The following is a 23183-nucleotide window of genomic DNA, read 5'->3' as shown; positions in this document are numbered from 1 at the left end:
AGTTTAGTTTTGATAATTTCATTAATTTTGCCATCCATAAATGCATACACAATCAGGCACTGTAGGTGCTCAGTGACCTTGTGGTTCCACTTAGAGCTTCCAGCTCAGTAACATGTGGAACAGCCAATGACAATTGTAAGGTTCCCCTGTGTAAAACCTCATTTGGGCAAACATCTTTTTCTGTCCGTGGAATTAACATGTGGAATTCTTTACCTACAGAACTCAAAATGAATCCTGATTTAGATCACTTTAAACTCAGGAATCAGCCATGCAGTCATGACTAATTTGGTGCTTGTATTGTTCTGTAGTCTGTAGTCTTTTGTAAGGTCCAGACTGTGGTGTGTGGCATTTATGTATGCTGCATACTTGTCCCTACTCAAATAAACATTAAATAAATAAAACATACAAAATATATATATTATATAATCTCGGAAAAAAGTTGATTCCTTACAATAGTTTCCCTCAGTGATCACAGGATTGTTTTGTCTTGGGCCATGTATTGTATTATGCGTTATTTTAAAAATTCTCAAACTTTTTTTTAAATGTATTGTGCTTTTGCATCGAAATTCCTTTCCATAAAGTTGCAAGAATATCCATCTATAATGTCTATGTATTTATTCCTGCGTGTGGTAAGATTTTCCTGATAAATCTACTAAACAAAAGCTTTTGTAATTATGAAGGACTACTGTGTCACATCAGATTGTGAAACACAGAAGCGAAGCAGGTTGGAAAGTATCCCAAATCATTCCTGTAAAGCAATTTCCTTTTAATTCATTGTAATTTTCCAAGAAATCTTCTCAAACATGTTTGAAATAAAGCCTGGAGATGTAATTTCCTTAAGAAAAGACATGCGTAATGTAATGTTTACTATAGCTAACTATCGATATATACAAAGACTTTCTGTGTGTGTGACTGTCTGTCTGTCTATGTCTGTGTGTCTTTCTGTGGCCACATTATGTCTTACGGACTGTCCACTGACTGGGAGGTCCTTCAACCACACAGGGCAAAAATGCAGACACACATACACACACACACACACACACACACACACACACACACACACACATGCACTGAAGACAGGGAAGCTGCTGTTGGAAATGTGTGGTCAAACCACGATGGGATTCCTTTCTCTTACTTATATCTTTTCTTCCTTCCTTCCATCCTTCATCATATATTGCTCCCTATGTTTCTTATTGAGGTTGGAAACCATTCATCAATTGCCTGTGTTTCTAAAGGAATATAAAAGCCTGAGTAAGTAAAAGTGTGTTCCTTAGACCATATATTTGTCTTTCTCCACTACAAACTTCTCACATTGTGAAATATATCAATAAAGCAACAGCACTTACCTTCACAAAAAAATGAAACTTCAATACAATACCTTTAAAAACATCAGTATTTGATTTTTGGGCAGCATTGCCGCCTCACAGCAAGAAGTTTCCAGGCCCTTCTGTGTGGAGTTTGCATGTTCTTCCCGTGTCAGTGTGGGTTTTCTCCGGGTACTCCGGCTTCCTCCCACAGTCCAAAGACATGCAGGTTAATTGGTGACTCTAAATTGCTTGTAGGTGTGAATGTGAGTGTGAAGAGTTGTCTGTCTCTATGTGTCAGCCCTGTGATAGTCTGGCGACCTGTCCAGGGTGTACCCTGCCTCACGGGCAATGTCAGCTGGGATAGGCTCCAGCCCCACCGCGACCCCTAACAGGGGTCGCGTAACTAAGCGGTTACGAAAAATGAATGAACAAGTATACAATTCCATTTTCAATTTCATGGAGAAAAAATTACATTTAGGACATTCAAGTTAAATTTTTTAAAATTCAAAATGACAGCAATGACTTGTCTTTACTTGGTTAAATGCACAGAACAGCAGAATGACTGCAGTAAATATTAACAATAAGAGAGAGCAAGAAAGTGCATTTTGTACATACGTATCGATGAATCAATATTTTTGACAACACTAACAAAAAGGGGATTTTTTTCCCACACTTGACGTATACCATAGAGCCAGAATATAACATAAACTTTATTATAAGACGACAACATCTTTTGCAACACCTATATTCTGAGAAAGAAAAAGCACAAATATACTATTTTTAACACCACAAGCTCAACTCTGGAACTCACGCCATTCAAAACACCTGCTTCAGAATATACAGATGTACAGTCCTCGATTATAAAATGATCCATACTTTTTCTTCAAACAAAAAAAAAGCGTCATATATTTTGGCCGATAAAATATAGATGAATAATACAGAATTAAATGGCAGCGAGAGGGCAAGACATTTAATGCCAGTAAACAGAGAGGAAGGTAAGTTAAAAGACAACACTCACAGTTATAAAGTCAGTTGGACACACAGCTAGAATGGACAGACAAGCAGAGGAAAGTGCCAGCGCCTTGCGGCAGGGAGTTGCCCAGCTTTTCCCACTCTGGCTCTTCAAAACTCAGCCCAGATATTTCCTGGTTCTGACACCGGCTTGGCTCTCAGATTCCTTCTGCTGCATGTGGAGGGAAACAAGAGAAGAATTACTCCAACTGTGTTCAAGTGAAAAAGAATGAATTTCAAGGTCTGCTGACGCAGACTGTTGAACCTTTGGAAGAAGTAAAAAAAAAAAAATGCATTTATTTGTGAAAGTCCTTGGAAAACATGCTTCATGTATCACAGTTGTTTGGGTCGATGACACTTAACGTCTTGCAGCTGGTTTCAAGAAGTAATGGTGAACAAATCTACTCAGTTTTGGGGTTTTTTGCTCCAATGAGACAATGACCCGTATCTCGTTGAAAACTTGCATAACAAGAGTCTTAGTAAACAAAGAAGGCATTCACTGTAATTAAAAGCATGTACGTGCACCAGCCAAGCGCCTGATTATTTATAGTAATTAGTGAAGGAAAAAATGAATAAGGAATCTCTTTTTACAGTAAATAAATATCTGTAGCATTGTTAAGCACCAGTGCAGAGAGACATCTTTATCTGTGGCGTGTGTGTGTGTGTGTGTGTGTGTGTGTGTGTGTGTGTGTGTGTGTGTGTTAATCTCTGACATTGGGTGAACGAGCCTGTTTTGGTTTCCACGGCAGCGGTGAGGGCCCCACAGTGCACTGGCCCTGGAAGTGGCGCAAACACAAACCACAGTATGTCTGTGTGTGTGTGTGTGTGTGTGTGCGCGCACGCGCCTGCGTATGTGTGAGACCACATTGGAGTGTGTATGTGCTGCAGTGCCCACCTCTAAACTCGGAGGGAGGCTTCAAACACACACACACACACACACACACACACACAAGTACACGCCCATGCATGCACACTCACACACACTCCCTCGCTTTGGCTGTGCTCTCTCGCTGGGTGGTCTGTGCTGCAAATGTTTATGATCTAAACCAAGCTAATCCAACTGGCTTGTTTCAGTGAATTGAGAATGATTTACAAGACGCAGCGTCGGGGCCAAGGAGGGAGGAGGAAATCAGAGGAAATCTTGGGGCTCCATTTCAAGTCACTCTGTGACTAGATCCTGCACACTTGTCTCTGCATCTACTCTCATGCCTACCTCCATCTGTTTCAATCTCAGAGCTGTGGTATTCTGTGTTTGTGTCTTTTGCATTTGCCCCCCACTCATCGCTTAGACGGATGTCTTTATTTGACAAATTAGCCGCTCTTTGACGATATGCAAAATACAAGGGATCAGTGGATTTTCAATTGCCTGTGAAGGCTCTCACCCTCCTTTTCTAATTTCCCACAGAAAAGAGAGAAAGGAAATCTTGATAACAATCTGTCCTGGGTCTCACACACACTTCTCTAATAATGAACATGCCATATGCAGGACGAGATGACGCAATGGCATTGTCTTTCCAAGGCAAAAAAGGATATGCCTATATAGCAGCATGTGCTGGCAAGACAGTCACCCACCTTTTGTGTCTTTCGCAGATTCGTTTGCGTCTCGTCATGTGAGCTTTCAGTGACACCAGCAAACTGCAGCCCACTTCTCCACTTAAGTTATGTGGAATGTCTTGCACACATAAGCGCTCTGTGGTAAACCAGTTAAGCAGTAATCTTTGTGAGTGTCAGTGGTTTGGGTTGACTTTTATTGGAGCTTCACTTTTTTTTTCCAGATCCCCCTTTTTATGAAGAGAGAGGGATGCCACCTGCACACTGACAACACCTTGTAAACTGGGCGGGTGAAGACGAGAAACAGGGAAACATAAAGGAGCCTTTGTAGTTTGGAATATTTGCTCGATGAATGATTTCATCTGTAAATTTTCCACAGAGTTTGTCTAAATGCTATCTGTTGTAAGTTTGTAGCTACATTTTTCACACTGCAGTACTTTAGTTGCATGGGGGAGATTACTTTTTTCCCAGTATCTCCTGATAAGGTGCAGCATCGGCAGTTTTCAAGCCTGTGTCAAATTTGTGCCTGTAGTTTGTGACAAAAGGCTCTACAGTCCTACAAATCACACATGAATAAATAGATAAATGAGGGATAATTAAAAAAGATTCAAACATTGTCACAGAGTGTAAGAGTGCAAACACTGAAGCAAAAAACAATGGCAAATCTATGTATTTAAACCTTTGACTCTGTCTTCAAAAGAGCTTCAAGTCTGAGAAAATAATGAGGTTATCTGAGCTGGGGCTTGGAGACCACATATTTTTAACAGAAAGCCTGCATTACACACTGGAGGTGTGAGTTTTGAAAGACTTGGGTATTCTTGTGGACTTAGGAGGTGATAATGAAACACTGTTATTGGCTGCATTGTGGGAAATATAGGCTGCATTGTTTGTGAGCTTGACATGGGTTATTATGGCCTCTGCTACTTCAATTTTGACCATTCGTTTTAATCCCCCAACACTTATGGAAAATCAGCACAAAACTGAGTGGAGACAAGCTTCCCTCTGTGAGGTTGACAGATGCGTTTGGTAGAAAGAAAATAGTTCCTACATGAAATTGCTTACAAGTTCCGTTGACTGTCTTGAGTAACAGGGTCATGATTTGTTAAAGGAGACACTGCTATTTCAAATATATTTTTTTGGCAATTTGAGCACCACAAGCCGAGTGCCATCTAGTTTCATTGTGTTTGAGAGAAGGCAGACATACAGCTGATATCTCCAACACTCAGCAACTCACATCAAAACAATCTAGATTAATAATTACAGGTAAGAGGTAAGATACGTATTTATGATCTTGAGTGAACTCTCCCTTAATCAAGCAACCATTAATGCTTGGAGTGGTATCTGCACCTAATGCCTGTATTTGTCTAGTCATAACAATTTCTCTGGGCGGTATCTATGAATATTAGGGGTTAGAAAAACCTCATGTTAAAATTATATTTACTTTAACCAGTAACATAACCTTAACTTTTAGCACTGAGCTAGTAGGCCCGTCACCCTACTGATGAGATTATTTTTAATCTGAAGTCATTTTTAAGAAATCAAAATTTAGATTTTTTTTTTGTTTGCATTTTGTTCTTCCTCCAGTGTAAGTTGTTGTATACAAAGCAGTCTATGATTTGCAGCATAATGGATGCATCACTATCTCTGTGCCAGGGGTAGGCAACCTGCAGCCTCTCTCCACTGGCTCCCGTCGGCTTTAACAAAAAATAAAATAAAATAAAATAAATCATATAGAAATTAATAGTGGTTATTTATTTTGTAACATTTTACTTTACATTTATCAATGCTGTCACCTTAAAGTGATTCTTACATTCTCCATTTCTAAACATGTGTAGCCTATACATTAAAGCAAAAAAGGTTGGCTTCTTTAAAGGAGCTTCATCCTCTTGAGGGTCGCGGGGGGGCTGGAGCCTATCCCAGCTGACATTGGGCGAGAGGCAGGGTACACCCTGGACAGGCCGCCAGACTATCGCAGGGCTGACACATAGAGACAAACAACCATTCACGCTCACATTCACACCTATGGACAATTTAGAGTCACCAATTAACCTAGTCCCCAATCTGCATGTCTTTGGACTGTGGGAGGAAGCCGGAGTGCCCGGAGAGAACCCACGCTGACACGGGGAGAACATGCAAACTCCGCACAGAAGGGCTCCCACGCCCGGGATCGAACTGGCAACCCTCTTGCTGTGAGGCAAGAGTGCTAACCACCACACCACCATGCCGCCCCTTTAAAGGAGCTATATGTAAGAAATCTAAAGCAAATAGTCGTAAAATCCTCCTAATATGTCACAGAGACTAAGGAATAATGTTCATATAACATACTGATCTCACCGACAACAATAGTACAGCCAGAATATTGCCATTTAAAAAACATTTTTACAGTCTGCAAATCATGTTTATGTTTTGAATTTGTGTTTTGGCCTGTTGCGCCACCCACCGCCGTCTACCAGTCACACAGTCAGTAGAGTCTCAGCATCAGTTACAGTTACAACTGAGCTACAGCAGCACAGCAAGCAGCATTAGCAGTGTCCCGGTACATAGCATTAGCAGTCTCCTCAGCTGTATCCCGGCAGCAGCGTTAGCAGCAGAGAAGCCGGACTTGCTCGAACGGTCCGCTGGAAAACCAAAGATCAAGGACACGGCGACACGGCCCTGCCACGGCAGCCGCCCGTGGGCAAACAAATCAGACTCCAGCGTGCCGCTGTCCAGCAACCTCGAATCTGTAGGGGAGGAGGGGCGGACACGACTTGCGGCAGTATTTTGAATTTGAGTGCAGTAACCGTTTTGGCCACAGTCTTACATACAGCACCTTTAATATGTGTCAGTCATCCTCAGCCCAGCGCCGTTTTCTCTACATTTTGTCAAATCTCAATAGCAGTGGTGACAGTAGTCTTACGTCTCCCTAGATTTGCTAGCTGTGGACTCCAAATTAAAGTTTTAAAGAAAACAGAATTTAATTCTGCGTGAAGAGATTCATTTGCTTTTACCGCCAACTCTGCAAAGTTAAAGTTCCACATAATCATAAATAGCCCACTGCAGTGCCACCTGGTGGTGAAACATATTGATGCATGCTCAATTAGATCTATCTGTAATGCTGATGGGCTAATTTAAATTTAACAGGCTGTTTTACCTCCAGGTTTAATATGTTTGCGGCTCCACATAGATTTTTATAATCATTTTTGGTCAAAATGGCTCTTTATATAGTGAAGGTTGCTGACCCCTGCTCTATGCTAATAGTGCTGAGCATGTGTCTATTGAATGTACGACTGAATTCCTACAAGGTAACAGCATCAGCTGTTCACACAACAACGACCCCCATGTGAGGGAAATGTGAAGCCTTTCCAATGTTTGAGACGTTTTACAAGAAAACCCCTCTCTCTATTTGTTTGACTGAATCTCCGTCACCATGTCTATTTCTCTCCCCTTCTTTCTTTTCCTCTACCCTTCGATCACTCCTCTCCCAGCTGTTTCCCTCCTCCTCACCCCTACTCTTTTCTCCTCATTACTTAAGGACCCCTTTTCCAGGAACCTGTCTTTCTAACTTATTTTCACTTCCTCTCTCTTCTTCCTCCAACATTTTCACCCACCACGCTTTCCTCCTTCCATTATATTCTTATTTCATTATTCTGGCATTCAGGCAACAACAGACGGACAAGCTTGTTTGTCTCCTTCTCTCTTTTTCCCTCCTCTCCTTCTTCCCTCCTTTCTCTTGCTCTTCTGGTTTCGCGCAAGCAGCAACGAGCAGTCAAGCTCATCTCCTGGCCAGAGCAAACAAAACCAAAGCCACATTCCCCGAGCTCAATTTGCTGTTACGTCTCAGCTCTGTGAATTGGGAGTTTTCAAGCTTGAAGTTTGGAGGAGTAGCTGGGTGGCTTCTGGCTGCTAATCGGCTCACACCACTTTTAGTGTGTGTGTATGTGTGTGTGTGTGTGAGTGAGTGTGTGTGTGTGAACCCAAGGAATTACTTCTACTGTGGTCAAGAGGACAAAAAAATGAATGTGTATTTAAAGGTCTTTATATGTTTAATAGCAGTCATTTGCAGACAGTTGCAGACAGAAACTGGAAATAAAAGCAACTGAAAAACTAAAAAATGTATCAAAAACATGACATGGTTTGACATGACAAAACATGACATGACATCATCAATGACAACAACAACTCATGAAACTCTTTCATAACTCTGGGTACTGGGTAATATGGAAAAAATCTAATAACACCATAATTTTGACCAAATACCTCCATGCTGACATTGCTTTCACAAAATATTTACACAATTAGATATCTGATTAATAATCATCAGTAATGTGGATATAATACTAAGTGGGTAAAGGAAAGTAATAGAGCAGAACAGTCTAAACATGCAGCCTTTAAAACCATGAAAAAACAACACATACGACATTATATCCAAAATCTAAGACAATATCTAGTGTCATATGACATTATCAATATAATTTTGAGGCATTGCCCACCCCTCCTTCATGGTAGAGTCAGTCATTGCTTTTTCTTTTATTACTATGGTTACTTAATTGGGTGGTTATGTAAGCTGATGATGTGTCTTCCATGTAACCAGTGTATGGCAATGGTTATGAATTTGATGGGATTGGATAGTGATAGCTGTTTTTGCATTTATCCGATTTTATGTGATGCTACATCATATTTTGTGTGTGCTTAATATTTTTAAAAATATTTTATTGTCTTGTGTCCTTCCAGTTTTGCCATGTGAAGCATTTTCTAGAATCAAGAAAGAGCTTGCTTTATGTATCTTTATTATATTTTTTTCTCTTTGTAATAATGATCATCTGTATAATCATCATGGTCATCAATTTATGATATTCCTTTAATATGTTGGTGATTCTTGAGTCAATATAAGTGAATAGTATCTATCTATCTATCTATCTATCTATCTATCTATGTTTTTTTTAATTTATTTTTGATGATTGATTTTTTGTCTCTCTCATAGAATAACCTAATACAAGACAGCACATTTAATCAAGCAGGCCTACAGTAATAAAGTGCAATTATGAGGTACTTGCACTTGGGTATTTCTATTTTAGAATATTTTATAATTCTACTCCACTTAATTTCAGAGGCAAATATTGTACAGTCTACTCTACTACATTTTCTAAACAGTTAAAGTTACTAGTTAGTCTTCAGATTAATATTTTATTTACAAAATGTATGGGTCTGTTTTACAAGTTTATAAAATATGGTGCATAATTTACAGATGAAATGAAGAATTAAGACACAGTCGATAACTATAAAATTGATGTAGCAATTACACATTTATGATCAAATAATATAACACTGACAGGAGCCATCCTGCCTAATAAGTACTTTTACTTTTAATTATTTTGGTACGTTTCATTGCTAATACTTTCACGCTTTATTAAAATATTAAATACAGGAATATTACATGTAAAACAGTATTTTAATAATTAGAATAATCAATGAAAACACGAACCTGTCCCCCGCTCTTCTCCTCTCTGTAGGAACCACTCTGCGGAGGAAGTAGTTTCCTACACGGACGTATTTCACTGAACGCACCCAGGTGTCATCATTCAATGCTAGCTGCTAGCTACCTTAACGTTAGCTCTGTCAGATAGTTCAACGAGTAATTTAACTTCTGCCACCAGCGCTTATCGGAGTGGGTGTTTGCTTTCCAGAGGACGTGTCCGGCTGCCTGTGAGTTGTCTTTAAAGCAGCGGTATCGTCTGCTGCTCGGTGCTAATCGTTAGCTAAGTGCTAATAACAGTGACAGCAGCCAACTTTACATGCGTCTGCCGCTGCTGTCATTACAAGTGGCAGCGGATCAACAGGGATCTCTGACAGGTACATTTAGACTTATTTTCAACCACGCAGCGAGTCAGCGTGACACTTTCACCTTCTTGTTAATGTTTTAGATTCAGTTGGCGGTGTGCCTTTACCATTTATTATTACCGGCGTACCGCTAGTTGTATCAGATAAGTGTCAACGGTGGCTGCTGTGTTGATGACCAGTGTCATTTTGACATAATGCAGCAAGAAATGCTGCTTGCTTCGTGATTTTATGCCATATATGCAAAAAATGACTATGCTCGCACGGTAAAGTACAGTACAGTAACAACACTGTTTTAAAACGGGTGACTGCATGCTGTGAACAATTGCACACTCACCTTTTGCCTAAAACACACACACACACACACACACACACACACACACACACATATATTAAAAAAGGCATATTTTACTTTTGATAGTCTTCCATGTGACTCTAGTGGAAAAACATTGCACTCACTTAAAACAAAAGGTAACTATAACTTATGTTAATCAGTTAAAAAAAACACCCAAATCAATGAGAATACTGTTTTAATTAAAGTTTGTATGCATCACAGGGGAGTAAAATGCAAAGGTGTTTCTTTCCTCAGTGTGCAGTAGTCATTTAGCATTAGTTTTGAGTCACCAACAATGAGTTAGACAGTTCATTACCAACAGGTAATCAAGTGGCTACCTCTGGTAAAATACTTCACCCCAGAGCTGCATCATCGACAGTTTCATAATGCCACTTAGAGCACCAACTAGGGTTGCAGTGATATACCGGTTTCAAGGTATACTGTAATATAAAAGTTGATGGGAATCATACCGTTTACATTTGCTTATCCATCCATTCATCCATTTTCAACTGCTTATCTGAAGCTGGGTTGCAGGGGGCACCAGGCTGAGCAAAGCATTCAAGACGTCCCTCACCTCAGCAACGCTTTCCAGCTCTTCCTGGGGGACCGTGAAGCATTCCCAGGCCCGCTGAGACATGTGTGACATTGTTTTAAGTCTGTCCCAGGGCCTTCTTCCAGCGGGACTTGTGTGGAGGTGGTACGGGCATCTGGTCAGGATGCCTGTGACACCTCAACTGACCCCATGCTACATGAAGGAGTAGTTGCTCTACTCCGAGCTCCCTCTGGATGTCCGAGCTCCTTACCCTGTCTCTAAGGCTGAGCCCAGCCACCCTTCTTAGGAAACTCATTTTAGCTACTTGTATCTGCAATTTCATTCTTTCAGTCACTACCCAGAGCTCATGACCATGAGGTGAGGATCGGGACATAGATGGACCAGTAAATTGAAAGCTTCTGCTTCAGGCTCAGCTCCCTCTTCACTACAACGGTCTGACACAGCGCCCACATCACTGCAGAGGCTGCACTAAACACGCTCCAGTCTACCCTGACATTTGTCATTTGTCATTAAAGAAGCCAGTCATACCATGAAAATCCCATACCATTATAACCCTAGCGCCAACCAAACTAAAATACATAGATGTACACAAACTGTATACTGTTAACTGTATGCAACCTTGTGTCTCTACACAACACCTACACTCCACATACAACATCTATATTTATACAGGTTAACTCATCAAGTTGTGGTAGTTTTTCAGTGTATATGAATATAACTCTCCGTCAATCTGTTTGTCCCTCTCCGGTAGACGTCCCCAGAAGACATCATGGAGCTCCAGGCCGTGTTGATGGCAGCTGGTGGGGGTTCTCGTATGACTGATTTGACATACAACACCCCCAAAGCAATGCTGCCTGTTGGCAACAAGCCCCTCATGTGGTACCCGCTGAACCTGCTGGAGAGGGTGGGCTTTGAAGGTGAGAGCTCGAAGTACTTCTTCTGCCACTACATCTGATACACCCTACAACTGCTACACCTGCCTCAAATACTGCTACCACTACTACTGACCTCTGAGTATTAACGAGTATTATTCTGAATATTCTACCCATTAATATGTTTATATAAGTGTATAATCGCTATAAAATAAAATTTGTTTGGTTTTCGTAGCCTTATAATTATGCTTATATATATATATATATATATATAGCAAGGGCCTTGCTTTAGAGAGGTCGCCATCTTCCGCCGCCGGTATGTATGTACGGCGGACCAAGCAGACAATCCAGCCAGCCAGAGAATGCGTTTTGCGTGTATAAATAAACCAACGAAGACAGCGGAAGGAAGGAAGAAGGAGGAGGAAACAGCAGAGAGTGTTAGCAGTTCGTCGATAGAAAGTAGGGAAAAGTTTTTTTAGTTATAAAGTTTGCGAATGGACCACACTTACCACGCAACAGGAGAGAATGAACCCTAACCGTCATCTGCGAGGAAAAGAAGACGCAACTTCACTCCTTGTGATGCACTCTCTGTGGCGCTTTTCCTCCTGATGATATATCTCCCCAGCGATGGCAGCAGTAGCACCGAATCCCATTCTGTGCAGCAAAATGGGAGCGGAGGATTCAGCCTCTCTTCTCGCCCGCTCAACATCAAACACATGGAGTTCCTCATCTGTGTACTCCGGCTCAAACAGGTATGGCTCTGGGTCTGTGTCCGCTACAAGAAACTCTTCAAAATCGTGTTCAAAGTCGTCCATTGCAGCTACTATAGTCCGGAGATACTGCTAGGCTAAATAAACAGCTGAGCTCTGTTTACAGGCTACGCTGTCAGTCAGTGTGCAGGCTGGAGATTGGTGGAGCAGAGAGGGGAGGGGGTACCCGCAAGGTACTGTAAGCGGGTATGTGTGTATGGAGTGTGTCTGTTACGCTAGAAGAGTCAGAGTTTGGGACGGAGTCTTTTACCCCCTGGAGTGTTACCGGAGTTTTTGGAGTGCTCAAATAAACTGGCCTTTTTCCCGAACGTTACTCTAGTCTCCTGCTCGTGAGGGATTCATTACAATATCGTCGTAACATGGTTTAGATTTCTAAATAAATATTCACCTCGTCCCTAGATAGACCTACTCCTGAAAAACTCGTGTCTGCGCAAGGCTGTTTGTCCCTACAAGGTCACCATCATTTACCCGACGGGAGGGGTGAGTGAGTGAGCCCTGCAATCTAGAATTTGACCACTGATGTCACTGTTTTCAACCCATTTTACACCCTGGCCCTTTAAATATTTCCTTACACTAAATGATACTACATTAGGAATGATGCTGCATGATTGAGTGTAGGAGTATACAAACAGGGCTTGAGTGACATCTCCCTCACTCTCCTTTTAGTTTTGTTGCACGCTTTAGGGCGGGACATCGTTAGTGATCTGCTGTCCTTCAAGCTGAGCAGAGGTCTAATCAGCCAGAGTAAATGAAAACACTTGTGTGGGTGTGCATGGCCTCTAAAGAAACACTGTGTTTTCATTACTTTAGAATGAGCTGTTTATATCTACATTAGGAGTGGGTCCTCTTCCATGGAAATTCATCGTGTTGCACCACATTGTTTCCACAGTAGCCCAGAGTGGTCAAACTAAATACTGATGGGGTCATTCACGTTTTCTCATCAGCCACTGTGGTTCTCCTGCACCCTTGGCACATGGGAAATGTTTCAGTTGGTTGCCATCTGCAACCTCAGTCACAAAATGCCACTAAATCCTAAACAGCAGACCTTTAAATCAGTTAAAACAATAGCGAAATTAAACAATAAGTAAGATCTTTCTCTCATCATTATGGAATTTGAATTTAACTTTAACCTACACTTGATTAATGAGATAATCAAGGGCTGGAGGATTCATTTTAGAAATGCACTGCTCTGTCAGTCAGGTCTGATACTGTAACATTTCCTAGTCAGAGCTTCACATTAATTGGATCTCTTGGTAGTGGCGTCATGTGAGTTGTTAGCCCTCCATCCAGAGTGTCAGAGACAGGGGTGGAAATTGTTACAGGAGTGCACTGGCATTCCTGGTTGGTTTCCACATAAAATGTAAAGAAGCAGAAATGTGGCTCACTTGGACAACCTGAAACAAAACGTTTGCAAACTTCATTTTGGCATGAACGTGGAAAGAGGAACTTAGAGAAAAGGTCACCTCCGACTCAAACACAAGGACTATAACTGTTTTTCATTTTAGACATTTGCACTGGTTAGGTTATATCACTGGTTTGAAAAAGCAAGTTAAAGTCGATGTCTGTTAAATATTTAGGTGTTTTAGAGAGCAAATGTCACTGAGCAAAACTGATTTTGTTGCAGTTTATCATTTCCCTATAACATGACATGGACAGGTTGAAAGAGAAGATCATACAAATGTTTTTTGTAACTACAAGAAATTCATATAAACTATGATGTAAAATTTAATATAAATTGCAGTTGACATTTGTTGTGGCTATTAAATTCAGAGAACATCTATGGAAATACAAAATGCAGTTCTACAGACAGTAACTAATCTATTGGGATGGATGAATTTCAGAATTTAATGTTGCAGGTGGGTCACACTTTCTCTGTGATTTTATACTGAAAGAGAGACTACAAAATTTGGACTGTACATTTCAACCGGTGTTGAAACGTATACAGGAATAAATAGGAAATAGTTATTTATGAAATGTGTTACACCATCTTTGAATCCGTTCATTTTAATAGCAGAACCAAATTCTAATTGTTTCTTCCATTCACGGTCAGCGGTAGTTAAGATGTTTGTTACCCCGGAAAAATACGGGCACTTTTGCAAATTGCCCCCAGCAGCACTGCTCTCTCTCCGCATAAAAGGTACTGAGTTTACGACTGTGCTGCTTTTTTCATACTTTCACCAGCTTGTCATCACATCATCAGCCGTTGTCAGGTGTGCATTTCCTGTCTAGATTTACAGTCCAGATTTTTGCCTCTTGTGCCACAGCATGCAGTAGGTCCAGAAACTCGGGGCTTATAAAGGGATTTGTTGCAGTATGCTGCTCTTGCCAGTAAACAGGGCTGTTTGTTATAAAAGCCTGTAGGTCCTCACTAGCCTAAATAAAACTAGCTTTCTATACATAATCATCCTGTGTGGCCGGCAGTTTACTGTGTGCAGCCAGCTAGCCAAAGCCCTGCAATTTGGTTTTACTAGGCTGACACAGCTAGAGTGAACAAATGCCCGGTAGAAAACATTTAATGCAGACAAGGCTAATTAAACCAGACGGACTCTGCAATGTTCTAGATTCATAAAGTGGTCTGTTAATGTTATTACCAACTTTATTAAAAAAAAAAGGAGCTGTGGTCTTAGCCTGATTTCAAGGAATACTTCACCCACAAAACAATTCTATACTGTATATATATCAATTAATCACCATGTGTTACCTTAAGTTCATGAAGAAAACTTTGCTTTTCTTGCGTGCCTCCACACTGAGTACAGAATCCAACATATGCAAACATGTTTCATTAAATGAAGTAACAGGGATCCTCATTAAACAACAGCAACGCTATATCAAAACATCTGTTTACAAACTCTCACACAACTCCTGCCTCATTTATCCAGTCATATTATCAGTACTTCCCAAACGCAGGCAATCAAGGTTAAATGTTATAACTATATAAAACCATGCATTGGAGTAGTGTGTCCTGAGCAGGCCTGGGCTGCACCTGCATTTGAGCTCTGCTTGAGTAGAGTTCCCAGGCATGCGACTCGTCCGTGTGTGTAACTGTTTGTACTGATCTGTTTTAAATCGTAAATTTTTAGTGAAATGCATGTGTTTGGGAAGTCCTGAGCATGGGACTGGTTAAATGAAACTTAAATTATCCTGCACGAGTTTGTAAACAGACATTTTAATATAGTTTTGCTGTTGTTAAATGAGGACCTTATTTACTTCAGGTCATCAAGAATGTTCACGTTATTTGGATTCTTCGATATCCGTTGAGGCATGCAAGAAAAACAGGTTTTCATTACAAATTCAGATTCAGATTCAGTTCATTTATTGGTCTCCTTAGAGAAATTTGACTTGGAGCTAGGGGTCAGCATACACATACATACAATCAATAAACATATAGTAACCAACATAAAATACACGCATTACAACACATAGTCACCCAGTTACCTCAGTGCATCAAATTAAATACAAAATACATACATCAGACACACTCCTCATTAATCAGTTAAACACATGGCAAGGCAACACATGGTGAGTAACTGATACAAAAATGTCCAAAAAGACATCTTGTGGACTTTTTATTTGGCAGCTTTGTACTCATCAAGGAATTGCTCTGAGCTGTGTGGGAGCAGGAATTCACATTTTGGTTCACCTAATAGGTCTTGAAGGACTCTCTCATTCAGTCAAGGATCAGAGAGAAAGATTTTACAATTCTTTATCCTGTGAATAACAGGCCTAGGGACATTTTAAAAAAATGTCATAACCATAGCAAAATTTGTCTTTATATTAGCAACAAAAATAGCTTTCCAACACATAACACACTGCAGTTATTTGCAATTTTTGCAGCTTTCTACAGTGTGGGTTGTCTGATACTTATTTTCTGTGAACTGTGTTTTCAGAGGTGATAGTGATCACCACCAAAGAGGTCCAGAAGATGATGAGCACAGACGCTAAAATGAAGCTGGACACGAAGATGAATCTGGATTGGGAATATATCCAGGAAGACGGAGACATGGGCACCGCAGGCGCTCTCAGACACATCCAGCGGAAGATCAAGGTGTGTGTATCTTTGTGTATGTAGACACGAGGGCGGGGGATTTATCATTAAAGGTGAAGTCTGCTATTCTAATCCAATACACTTTTTAAAATGAAGTGAATATCTCCTCACGGACTGCTAGCTGATCGTTTTGTGTGTGCGCTGAAAAGAATATCTGGTGTTCATTCTCAGTCCTGGCTCTGTAAATGAGAGACAGAGTGGCTTGGAGCTGACACAACACTATGCAGGCAAATGTCCCTCTTTCACCTCCACGCCCACGAGGAACGGAGCTACATCAGGATAGTTATGAAACTTAAACAGCGTCAGAAATATTACCCGAGCCTCTGAAGGAGCACTGATTGGAGAGGTGTATTTGTTTCTTTCTCCGGAATCTCAGACTCCATGTTTAACTGCTTTGGGGTATAGCCAAGTTCATGCCAGTCGAATTAAATTCCTTCCAACAGAATGGTCTTTCAAGGTCAGTTTCCTGCCTGATGTTTCAGGTTTGCATTGGGAATTTTGTATACTGCATTGTACTTATTATAGCTACAGTTAGCAATAATTTTAGATTTAAGATTCGCAAGTACATCAACCAAAATGTTCTCAGATACGTTTTCTTTATGAGTCAGATAATTAAATGATAGAAACTTGAAATGAATAATAAACTTGAATAATTTCAGTAATTACAGAGATTTAAACGGTTTGCCATGACCCTTCTGTCCCAGAGTTTAAATTTGTCGTTTTCTCTTGTTCAGCTTAATGTCCATATTTAAGTGTTTTCGGCCACAAGCTCAATGATCTAAGAATATAAAAGGAAAATGGAGTAACTTCATTTGCTGTTATTGGTTGCTTGCTTTTCTAGATGCAAGCTTTGTTACTCGCAGTGGTGCTTTAAATATAGCCCCTTGGTAAATGCGCCTGTTTTCATCCAGGAGTGTCCCAGTGTTGTTAATCAATAATTGTTGACTCATTACAACCTTAATTTGAGCTAGGCAGTTTCGTTAAGTTATTTGTAATGAACATAAACTGAATATTGCTTTATTATGTAGTGAAAGGAGAGAGCGCAATAACACATTATACATTGCCACTACCAATAGCCAGTGTTCTTCAAGCCTGTGATTCGTAATGAAAGGGATTTTTTCTTGTGGAATTTCGAACCCCAAGAAAAAAAATTGAGAGAGAGGTTGAAGGTAGAGAAGGAAAATGACAAAGATTGAGGGGGAGGTTTAGGTGGGCGTTGTGTGTACTGCTGGGTGACCACTGATCCGTGCCTTTCCCTCCCCTGAATGGTCAAGGCCGCCGCAGTGCCTCATTTCACCTTTTTAGAATCCACACAAACACGCACAGGCACACACGCATTTACACGTTTGCCGACATGGCATCCGTGACCCCCAACCCCAATTTCCAGACCCCCCTCTGTATCCTGCCTGCTGATCCCACCATCCCTCCCTTCATCCGATTCTCTCTAAACAGATGAGGTCATGGTTAAGACTCAAACTCCCCGTGCTGCCAGTTTACCCAGTGCACCATTTATTCTCATCCTGTAGTCATGCACATCTGTGCAGCATTTGTGTTTGGGTATGTTGGGGTATATGTCGTCCCTCAGTATATGCCATGGTTCCAACTGACCTCCTGAGACCATGAAGACATGTTTGTATGAGGTTTTGTGCGTTTATAACTATTGATTTATTTCTAAATCTGTCTCTCTTGTTTATTGTTAGATTATTAATGCTCTCATGGAGTTGGCTCAGTATTGTTGAATTTTAGAGATCTGTACTTCATAGTATAATTACTGTGTCCTGCTTGGTGTTTCTACAATTTCTAGGGGTGTGGGGGATAAACCAGTTTACTTTAAAATCATAGCTATTGTCGTCTATGATTCTGAATCGATATACAAATACCCTCCAAAATCGTGTACTTGAAATACACTTGATAGAGGGAATAAAAAGGGAGACATAACAAGTTCACAAAACTGTGATGTGATGTGGAAGGAAAAATTAATTCAACCTGCTCAATCATCTATGAAGTCAAGCTTTTGGATGCTTTTTCTCTTTAATAATCTCCTGGGTAATGAGCTTGACATGACTCACTCAATATGTAAGCTTTTAGGGGTGTTTCATACTCTTACTTACTGCATTGCGGTGGGCACTAAAACAGTAAATTAATCTATGCCGTAGGCTCTGCATAGATGGGTATCCTACGCTGTAGCCTAACATGCACCTCCACAGAAATGTAACGACGACGTAGACCTCCTGTTCATTTTTGTAAACTGAAAAAAGTATTTTCTTCAGTAGAAGCAAAACTTTTATTTACTTTCATTTTACAGATAAGGAGCAATAAATTGGAAAGACAGTGTAGGAGCCATGAATTAATTTAGAAAGGAATGAATTGTAAGATTAATACGTTTTGGGATGGTTTATATTTTGTATTGGTATGTGTTTTTGGTTGGTGTTTTGGGGTATTATTATTTATTATTTTTTGTGATCATCTTAATTATATGTTTGTGGACGTTACAATAAGTTGATTCCTTTTCATTAATACATTTATTTGATGTGTTTTTGGATCTCAGCTTATTGTTTGTTGGGGTGTTAGACAAGTTAAACAGGCCCAGGCTCTCAGCGACTTTTAGTTTCCTGCAGTCGCTACAGACAGTAAAGCCCCCACAAAATAGCATTTGAAGTCTTGTGTGTGATGTATCCTGGCTAATATGAGCAGAGGAAAAGTCTGCTAACGGCAAGGCTAATTTATGAAATGTGGGATCCCTTAGTCTTGTGCAGATAACGTTAGCATATTTGATATGTGAGGAAAGCGTCACTAGCAAAAGACAATTTTTTAGTCTATGAACCACGTGAGTTGTTCAAAGTTATTGCTGCTAAATATGTTTTCTGTGTTTGTTGAATCCATCAAACTTAGAAACGGTACCACCAACTAGCGCGTTGGAGGTGAAATTGAAGAGCGGCACAGGCAAACCACAGCACAATTATAAATGCTCACAACAACATAGGCCATTTGCCCTGGCGACAGAGTAGAGCCTACGCACAACTATAAATCAGCCTCCAGAATTTACTGTACTGCAGTTTAAAACATAAGTTAAATGTCTGGATGAAGCATTGACAAAGAAAAGCAGAGAATAGCGTTGGGTTTATGTAACTGCACTCATTTGCATTCGTTTTTTTATTGGCAGTTGTCTGCAGTATCACTACCAATATAGTCATCGAACAAAACACTGTGAATTTGGCTCATAGATTGATTTTAAATAATGTGATCCTACAAATTAAAAATGAATCATTAAACTCTTCAGAATTCCCACTCTCAACAGTCTCAGTTGACAAATCTCCAGATACCGTCTCTATTCAGAGCGTACCACATCAAACGCACATTTGAAGACATAAGTGTCCTGCCACGGCAGCTCATTACATTCTTCACAGAGAAACCAGTCGGCTTTGCTTTTGAAAACAGATTTATCAGAGACTTAAAATGCTGAATTTGTTGTGACAAGTGAGTTTAATGTTTTTTCCTCTGGCATTTGAATGGGTCCATACAGATTCTTATTATTCTCTTCCCTCAAGATTTTTTTTCCGATAGATGCATAGTATACCCACACACACAGACACACACTTAAACAGGACTAGCTCCAGCATGCTCCCATTGAGAATAGTCGAGTCCCTAATCCTTTGAGCAGCCAGCTAGATTAGAGGCATTGAGTTACACACACTCGCACACTGGAGGGTGATGAGTGAGGAACTGTAACCATGGCCTGCCAAATCCCAGCACAGAGATCACTCAAACTGTCAAACTGATGCATGAGTACAGTATAGACACACACACTCACTCATCTCTTTACACAAACACCCTCCCATGAGGGGATTTGGTGTAACCTATCAAACAAAATACTTACAGGAATCAGTGTACACTGTGGCTGAGCAGAGTAGGTCATTCCTCTTGATTATTGAAAAGAGAGATTACAAGCAGCATATTTTATTTTGTTCACTCTTCAAACAGCAAAGTTACACAAAAGTGGAGGGATGTGCCTGATTATTACTTAGGTCTTTCACACTAAGCCAAACTAGTGAAAGGAGTACTTTACATGCACTTTTTGCTTTGTGTGCTCAAAGCCTCTTTGACATTTGTATTATTGTTCAGGCTTAATCACCTGGCAGAATGAGTGTATGCAGGCTAAAAGAACTGTATATACATTGTAGTTGCTGATTCAATGGCTCACCTTTGGTCTACATATGTTAGTCAGCTTGTAAGACCCAAGACAAAAGGTGAAGAAAGAGCAGACTGAGAGACGGACGTGAGGCTTTTCATTGGAGAGGGACACGGCAAACAGATGAGACTTGTCTTCTTTTCATTTGTTTTACATCTTTTAACCATTTCGCACTACCTTTTTCCTCCTACCTGTGACACACGATAGTTTAAGTTTAAGAACGTTATGTTAAGCCAAGCCAGGGTTGTCATGAGAACTGATACTTCACTACCAAATCGAGGCCAAAATTCTAAAAACGTGATACTCATTTTTCTTCAGCACCACAGATACCGGGGATGCAATTCTTCCGGACTTGATGCAGCAGCATACACGGCTATCTCTAGTCTGCTGATAAACGCTAAAAAAAGAACACAATAAAAGCAAGAATAACAACACGTGGAAGACGATGACAAGTGCAGCTGCAGGGACGGCATTACTAGTAGTAATCGCCGAATTAGCAGTGCCATTAGCTAGCTGCCCCCAGACCCAGGTGGTGCGCAGTGCAGAGCAGCCAAGGCTAGCTACACGGCTAGTTGTCAATCTGTCTCCCATTAGATCCAGGTGGTGCTCAGTGCACTAAACTGAAAAGCAGCAAAATGTACCTATAGACCGACATGCGTAACTGGTCAAAAATATTCTCGCTGGTCAACATTGGTCACTGACTAACGATAAACTGTTGACATCCTACCGTATGTGTCCTCAACCACAAAATCTCATGCACCCACATAGACTAGTGCTTCGCTTCTGAGACAGATTATCAGGGATGAATAAAGAATTTTAGTTTCATTTAAATGTTTTTGATAAAGGAGTGTATGTTTGAGTACAAAGGATTTATTTATTTTTACTGTGGTATTGAAATTTGTATCAAGAATTATGAAATGTCACTGGTATTAGTATGATATCCATGAGTATATCCTGGAAAGACACATTCACTCACATGTGTAATCCCAACAGAGAATTTAGAGGTTTTCAAAATGTTCACACTCTCCAAAGTATTTGGCCAATTTATTTGTTTATTACCGATCTCTACAGTTAATAAATAAGGAGCAGTTTGTCACAGTTTTTTACAAGAGTATAGGTCACACTGTCATCGTTACTTACCTACATCAGCCAACCAAAAACATTAGAAGAAACAAGCTGAAATCTGCATAAGGCTGCAGACTTGGGTGTTGATGTAAAGCGAGGTTATTACTTTCCATTTTATTTTTTTGTTAACACCAAAAGATTCCCTCAGTATTCGTAAGTATTCGTACTAAAATGGGTCGAGATTGTGTAAGCAGTAGTTTTGGACCACAGGGATAAGTGTGTGTCTATATGTGTGTGTGTTTGTGTGCATCAGTGTGTGTGGTCCTGACCTGTCCAGAGATCCTGGCTGTTGAAAGGCCAAAGTGTCTCTGTCTCTCCAGCTGACTCCACTCTGCTGTCGCCTGACAGTGTGTGTCTGTGTGTGGGGATTGTGCAGGCGCATGTTTCTATGTGTGCGGCGCGCATACTTGTGTGCTCTGTTTCTGAACATGTGTTCAAGCTCGCCTGTGTGTGATAGAGGGAAGAGAGAGTTGAAAGGTCTCCCGGGTCTCCGTGTCAGTAGATCTCCTGCAGACACCTCCAGCTTTGCCGTGGCAGCTTCCTGTCGCCAGGTCCAGACCAGGTTATGCTGGGGGAGTTACCTCCAGGTCAACTACACGACCCCTGACCCCACTGATACCAGCCTTCTACACACACTCACACACACGGAGCTCTTCAACGTTCAACCACAGTGCTTATTACTTACAAAATCAAGTGAATTCTTTAATCCTTTGTAGTTTCTGTTTCATACTGGGAATTGCAAATGCGATGCAAAAGCAGGTTGAACTCCTGCTTCCTCTCCCATTTTATTGCCAGCTCTTAAAAATGTGGGAGACAGAAAAAAACTACAAGGTCAATAAAAAGAGTGAAAACCTCCGCCAAGGCCATGCCCTATTTCACAATGTTGAAGGTGCAATACACGACATTAAGATCATTCATTTAACAGCAAAGTACTATTATTCATGTCCCCTCTGGCTGTCTTATCGCCACCACTCTGCACTATACATTGCATGGGCTGGGCGTGCACAGGAGCGCGGTGCTCATACGGGATGGTATGAGCACCCACTGTATGATCACACTGTTAGTGCTGCCATTGGTAACAGTGTTAGACTGTTAGCACCGCTGATGTCCCGACCCACAGTGGCAAGACGGCCTCATCGTGTAAACAGAAGGCACACGCACACACACAGCAGGTTGCCCCAGAGACAGTGCGATAACCTCCATTAATGATGTCAGCTCTGTCAACACTGTTGTTTAGCACTATTCGACCCCACCATTTTGGCACAGCCACCTCAATATTTGCTATGTGTAATCATGGCCCAGTCTGTGAATATTGTGTGTTGCATAGCAAAAAATAATTTGTCTATCCGCTCCAAAATTTAATGGGTTCTTACTTGGCCCAGGCTGCAACCTTCCACCAAGTTTCAGGAAAACTGGGCCAGTAGTTTTTAAGCAATCATGCTGACAAACGCACAAACCGAGCCAAATTCATGACCTCTTTGACAGAGGTTAAGATGTGTTCTGCAGTGGACTGTTTAACTTCTTGTTTATTGCTCCTGAGGTTAAACAGTTATGGTGATGGTTGTGTTTTAAATACATAGAATATGCTATGGATGTATACTGATGTATT

General features: G+C 40.8%; 1 protein-coding gene across 2 annotated transcripts in view; it reads left to right on the top strand.

Annotated features, from left to right (window-relative positions):
- The first annotated feature begins 9399 nt into the window (after positions 1-9399).
- Positions 9400-23183, top strand: part of eif2b3 (eukaryotic translation initiation factor 2B, subunit 3 gamma) — a 51407-nt gene continuing 37623 nt past the window's right edge. Inside the window, exons 1-3 of one of the 2 annotated variants that reach the window (XM_049598637.1) lie at positions 9400-9554; positions 11325-11490; positions 16103-16260. In XM_049598637.1, coding sequence (XP_049454594.1) covers positions 11343-11490; positions 16103-16260 — 306 coding nt within the window. In that variant the 5' untranslated portion in view covers positions 9400-9554; positions 11325-11342. Of the gene's footprint in view, positions 9702-11324; positions 11491-16102; positions 16261-23183 lie in introns of both variants that reach the window. The other variant, XM_049598636.1, reaches the window with a different exon arrangement.

Source organism: Epinephelus fuscoguttatus, linkage group LG15 (assembly GCF_011397635.1).
Source record: "Epinephelus fuscoguttatus linkage group LG15, E.fuscoguttatus.final_Chr_v1".
Classification (NCBI taxonomy): Eukaryota; Metazoa; Chordata; class Actinopteri; order Perciformes; family Serranidae; genus Epinephelus; species Epinephelus fuscoguttatus.
The sequence above is the reverse complement of the archived record's forward strand: the minus strand, read 5'-3'. Positions and strand labels throughout refer to the sequence as shown.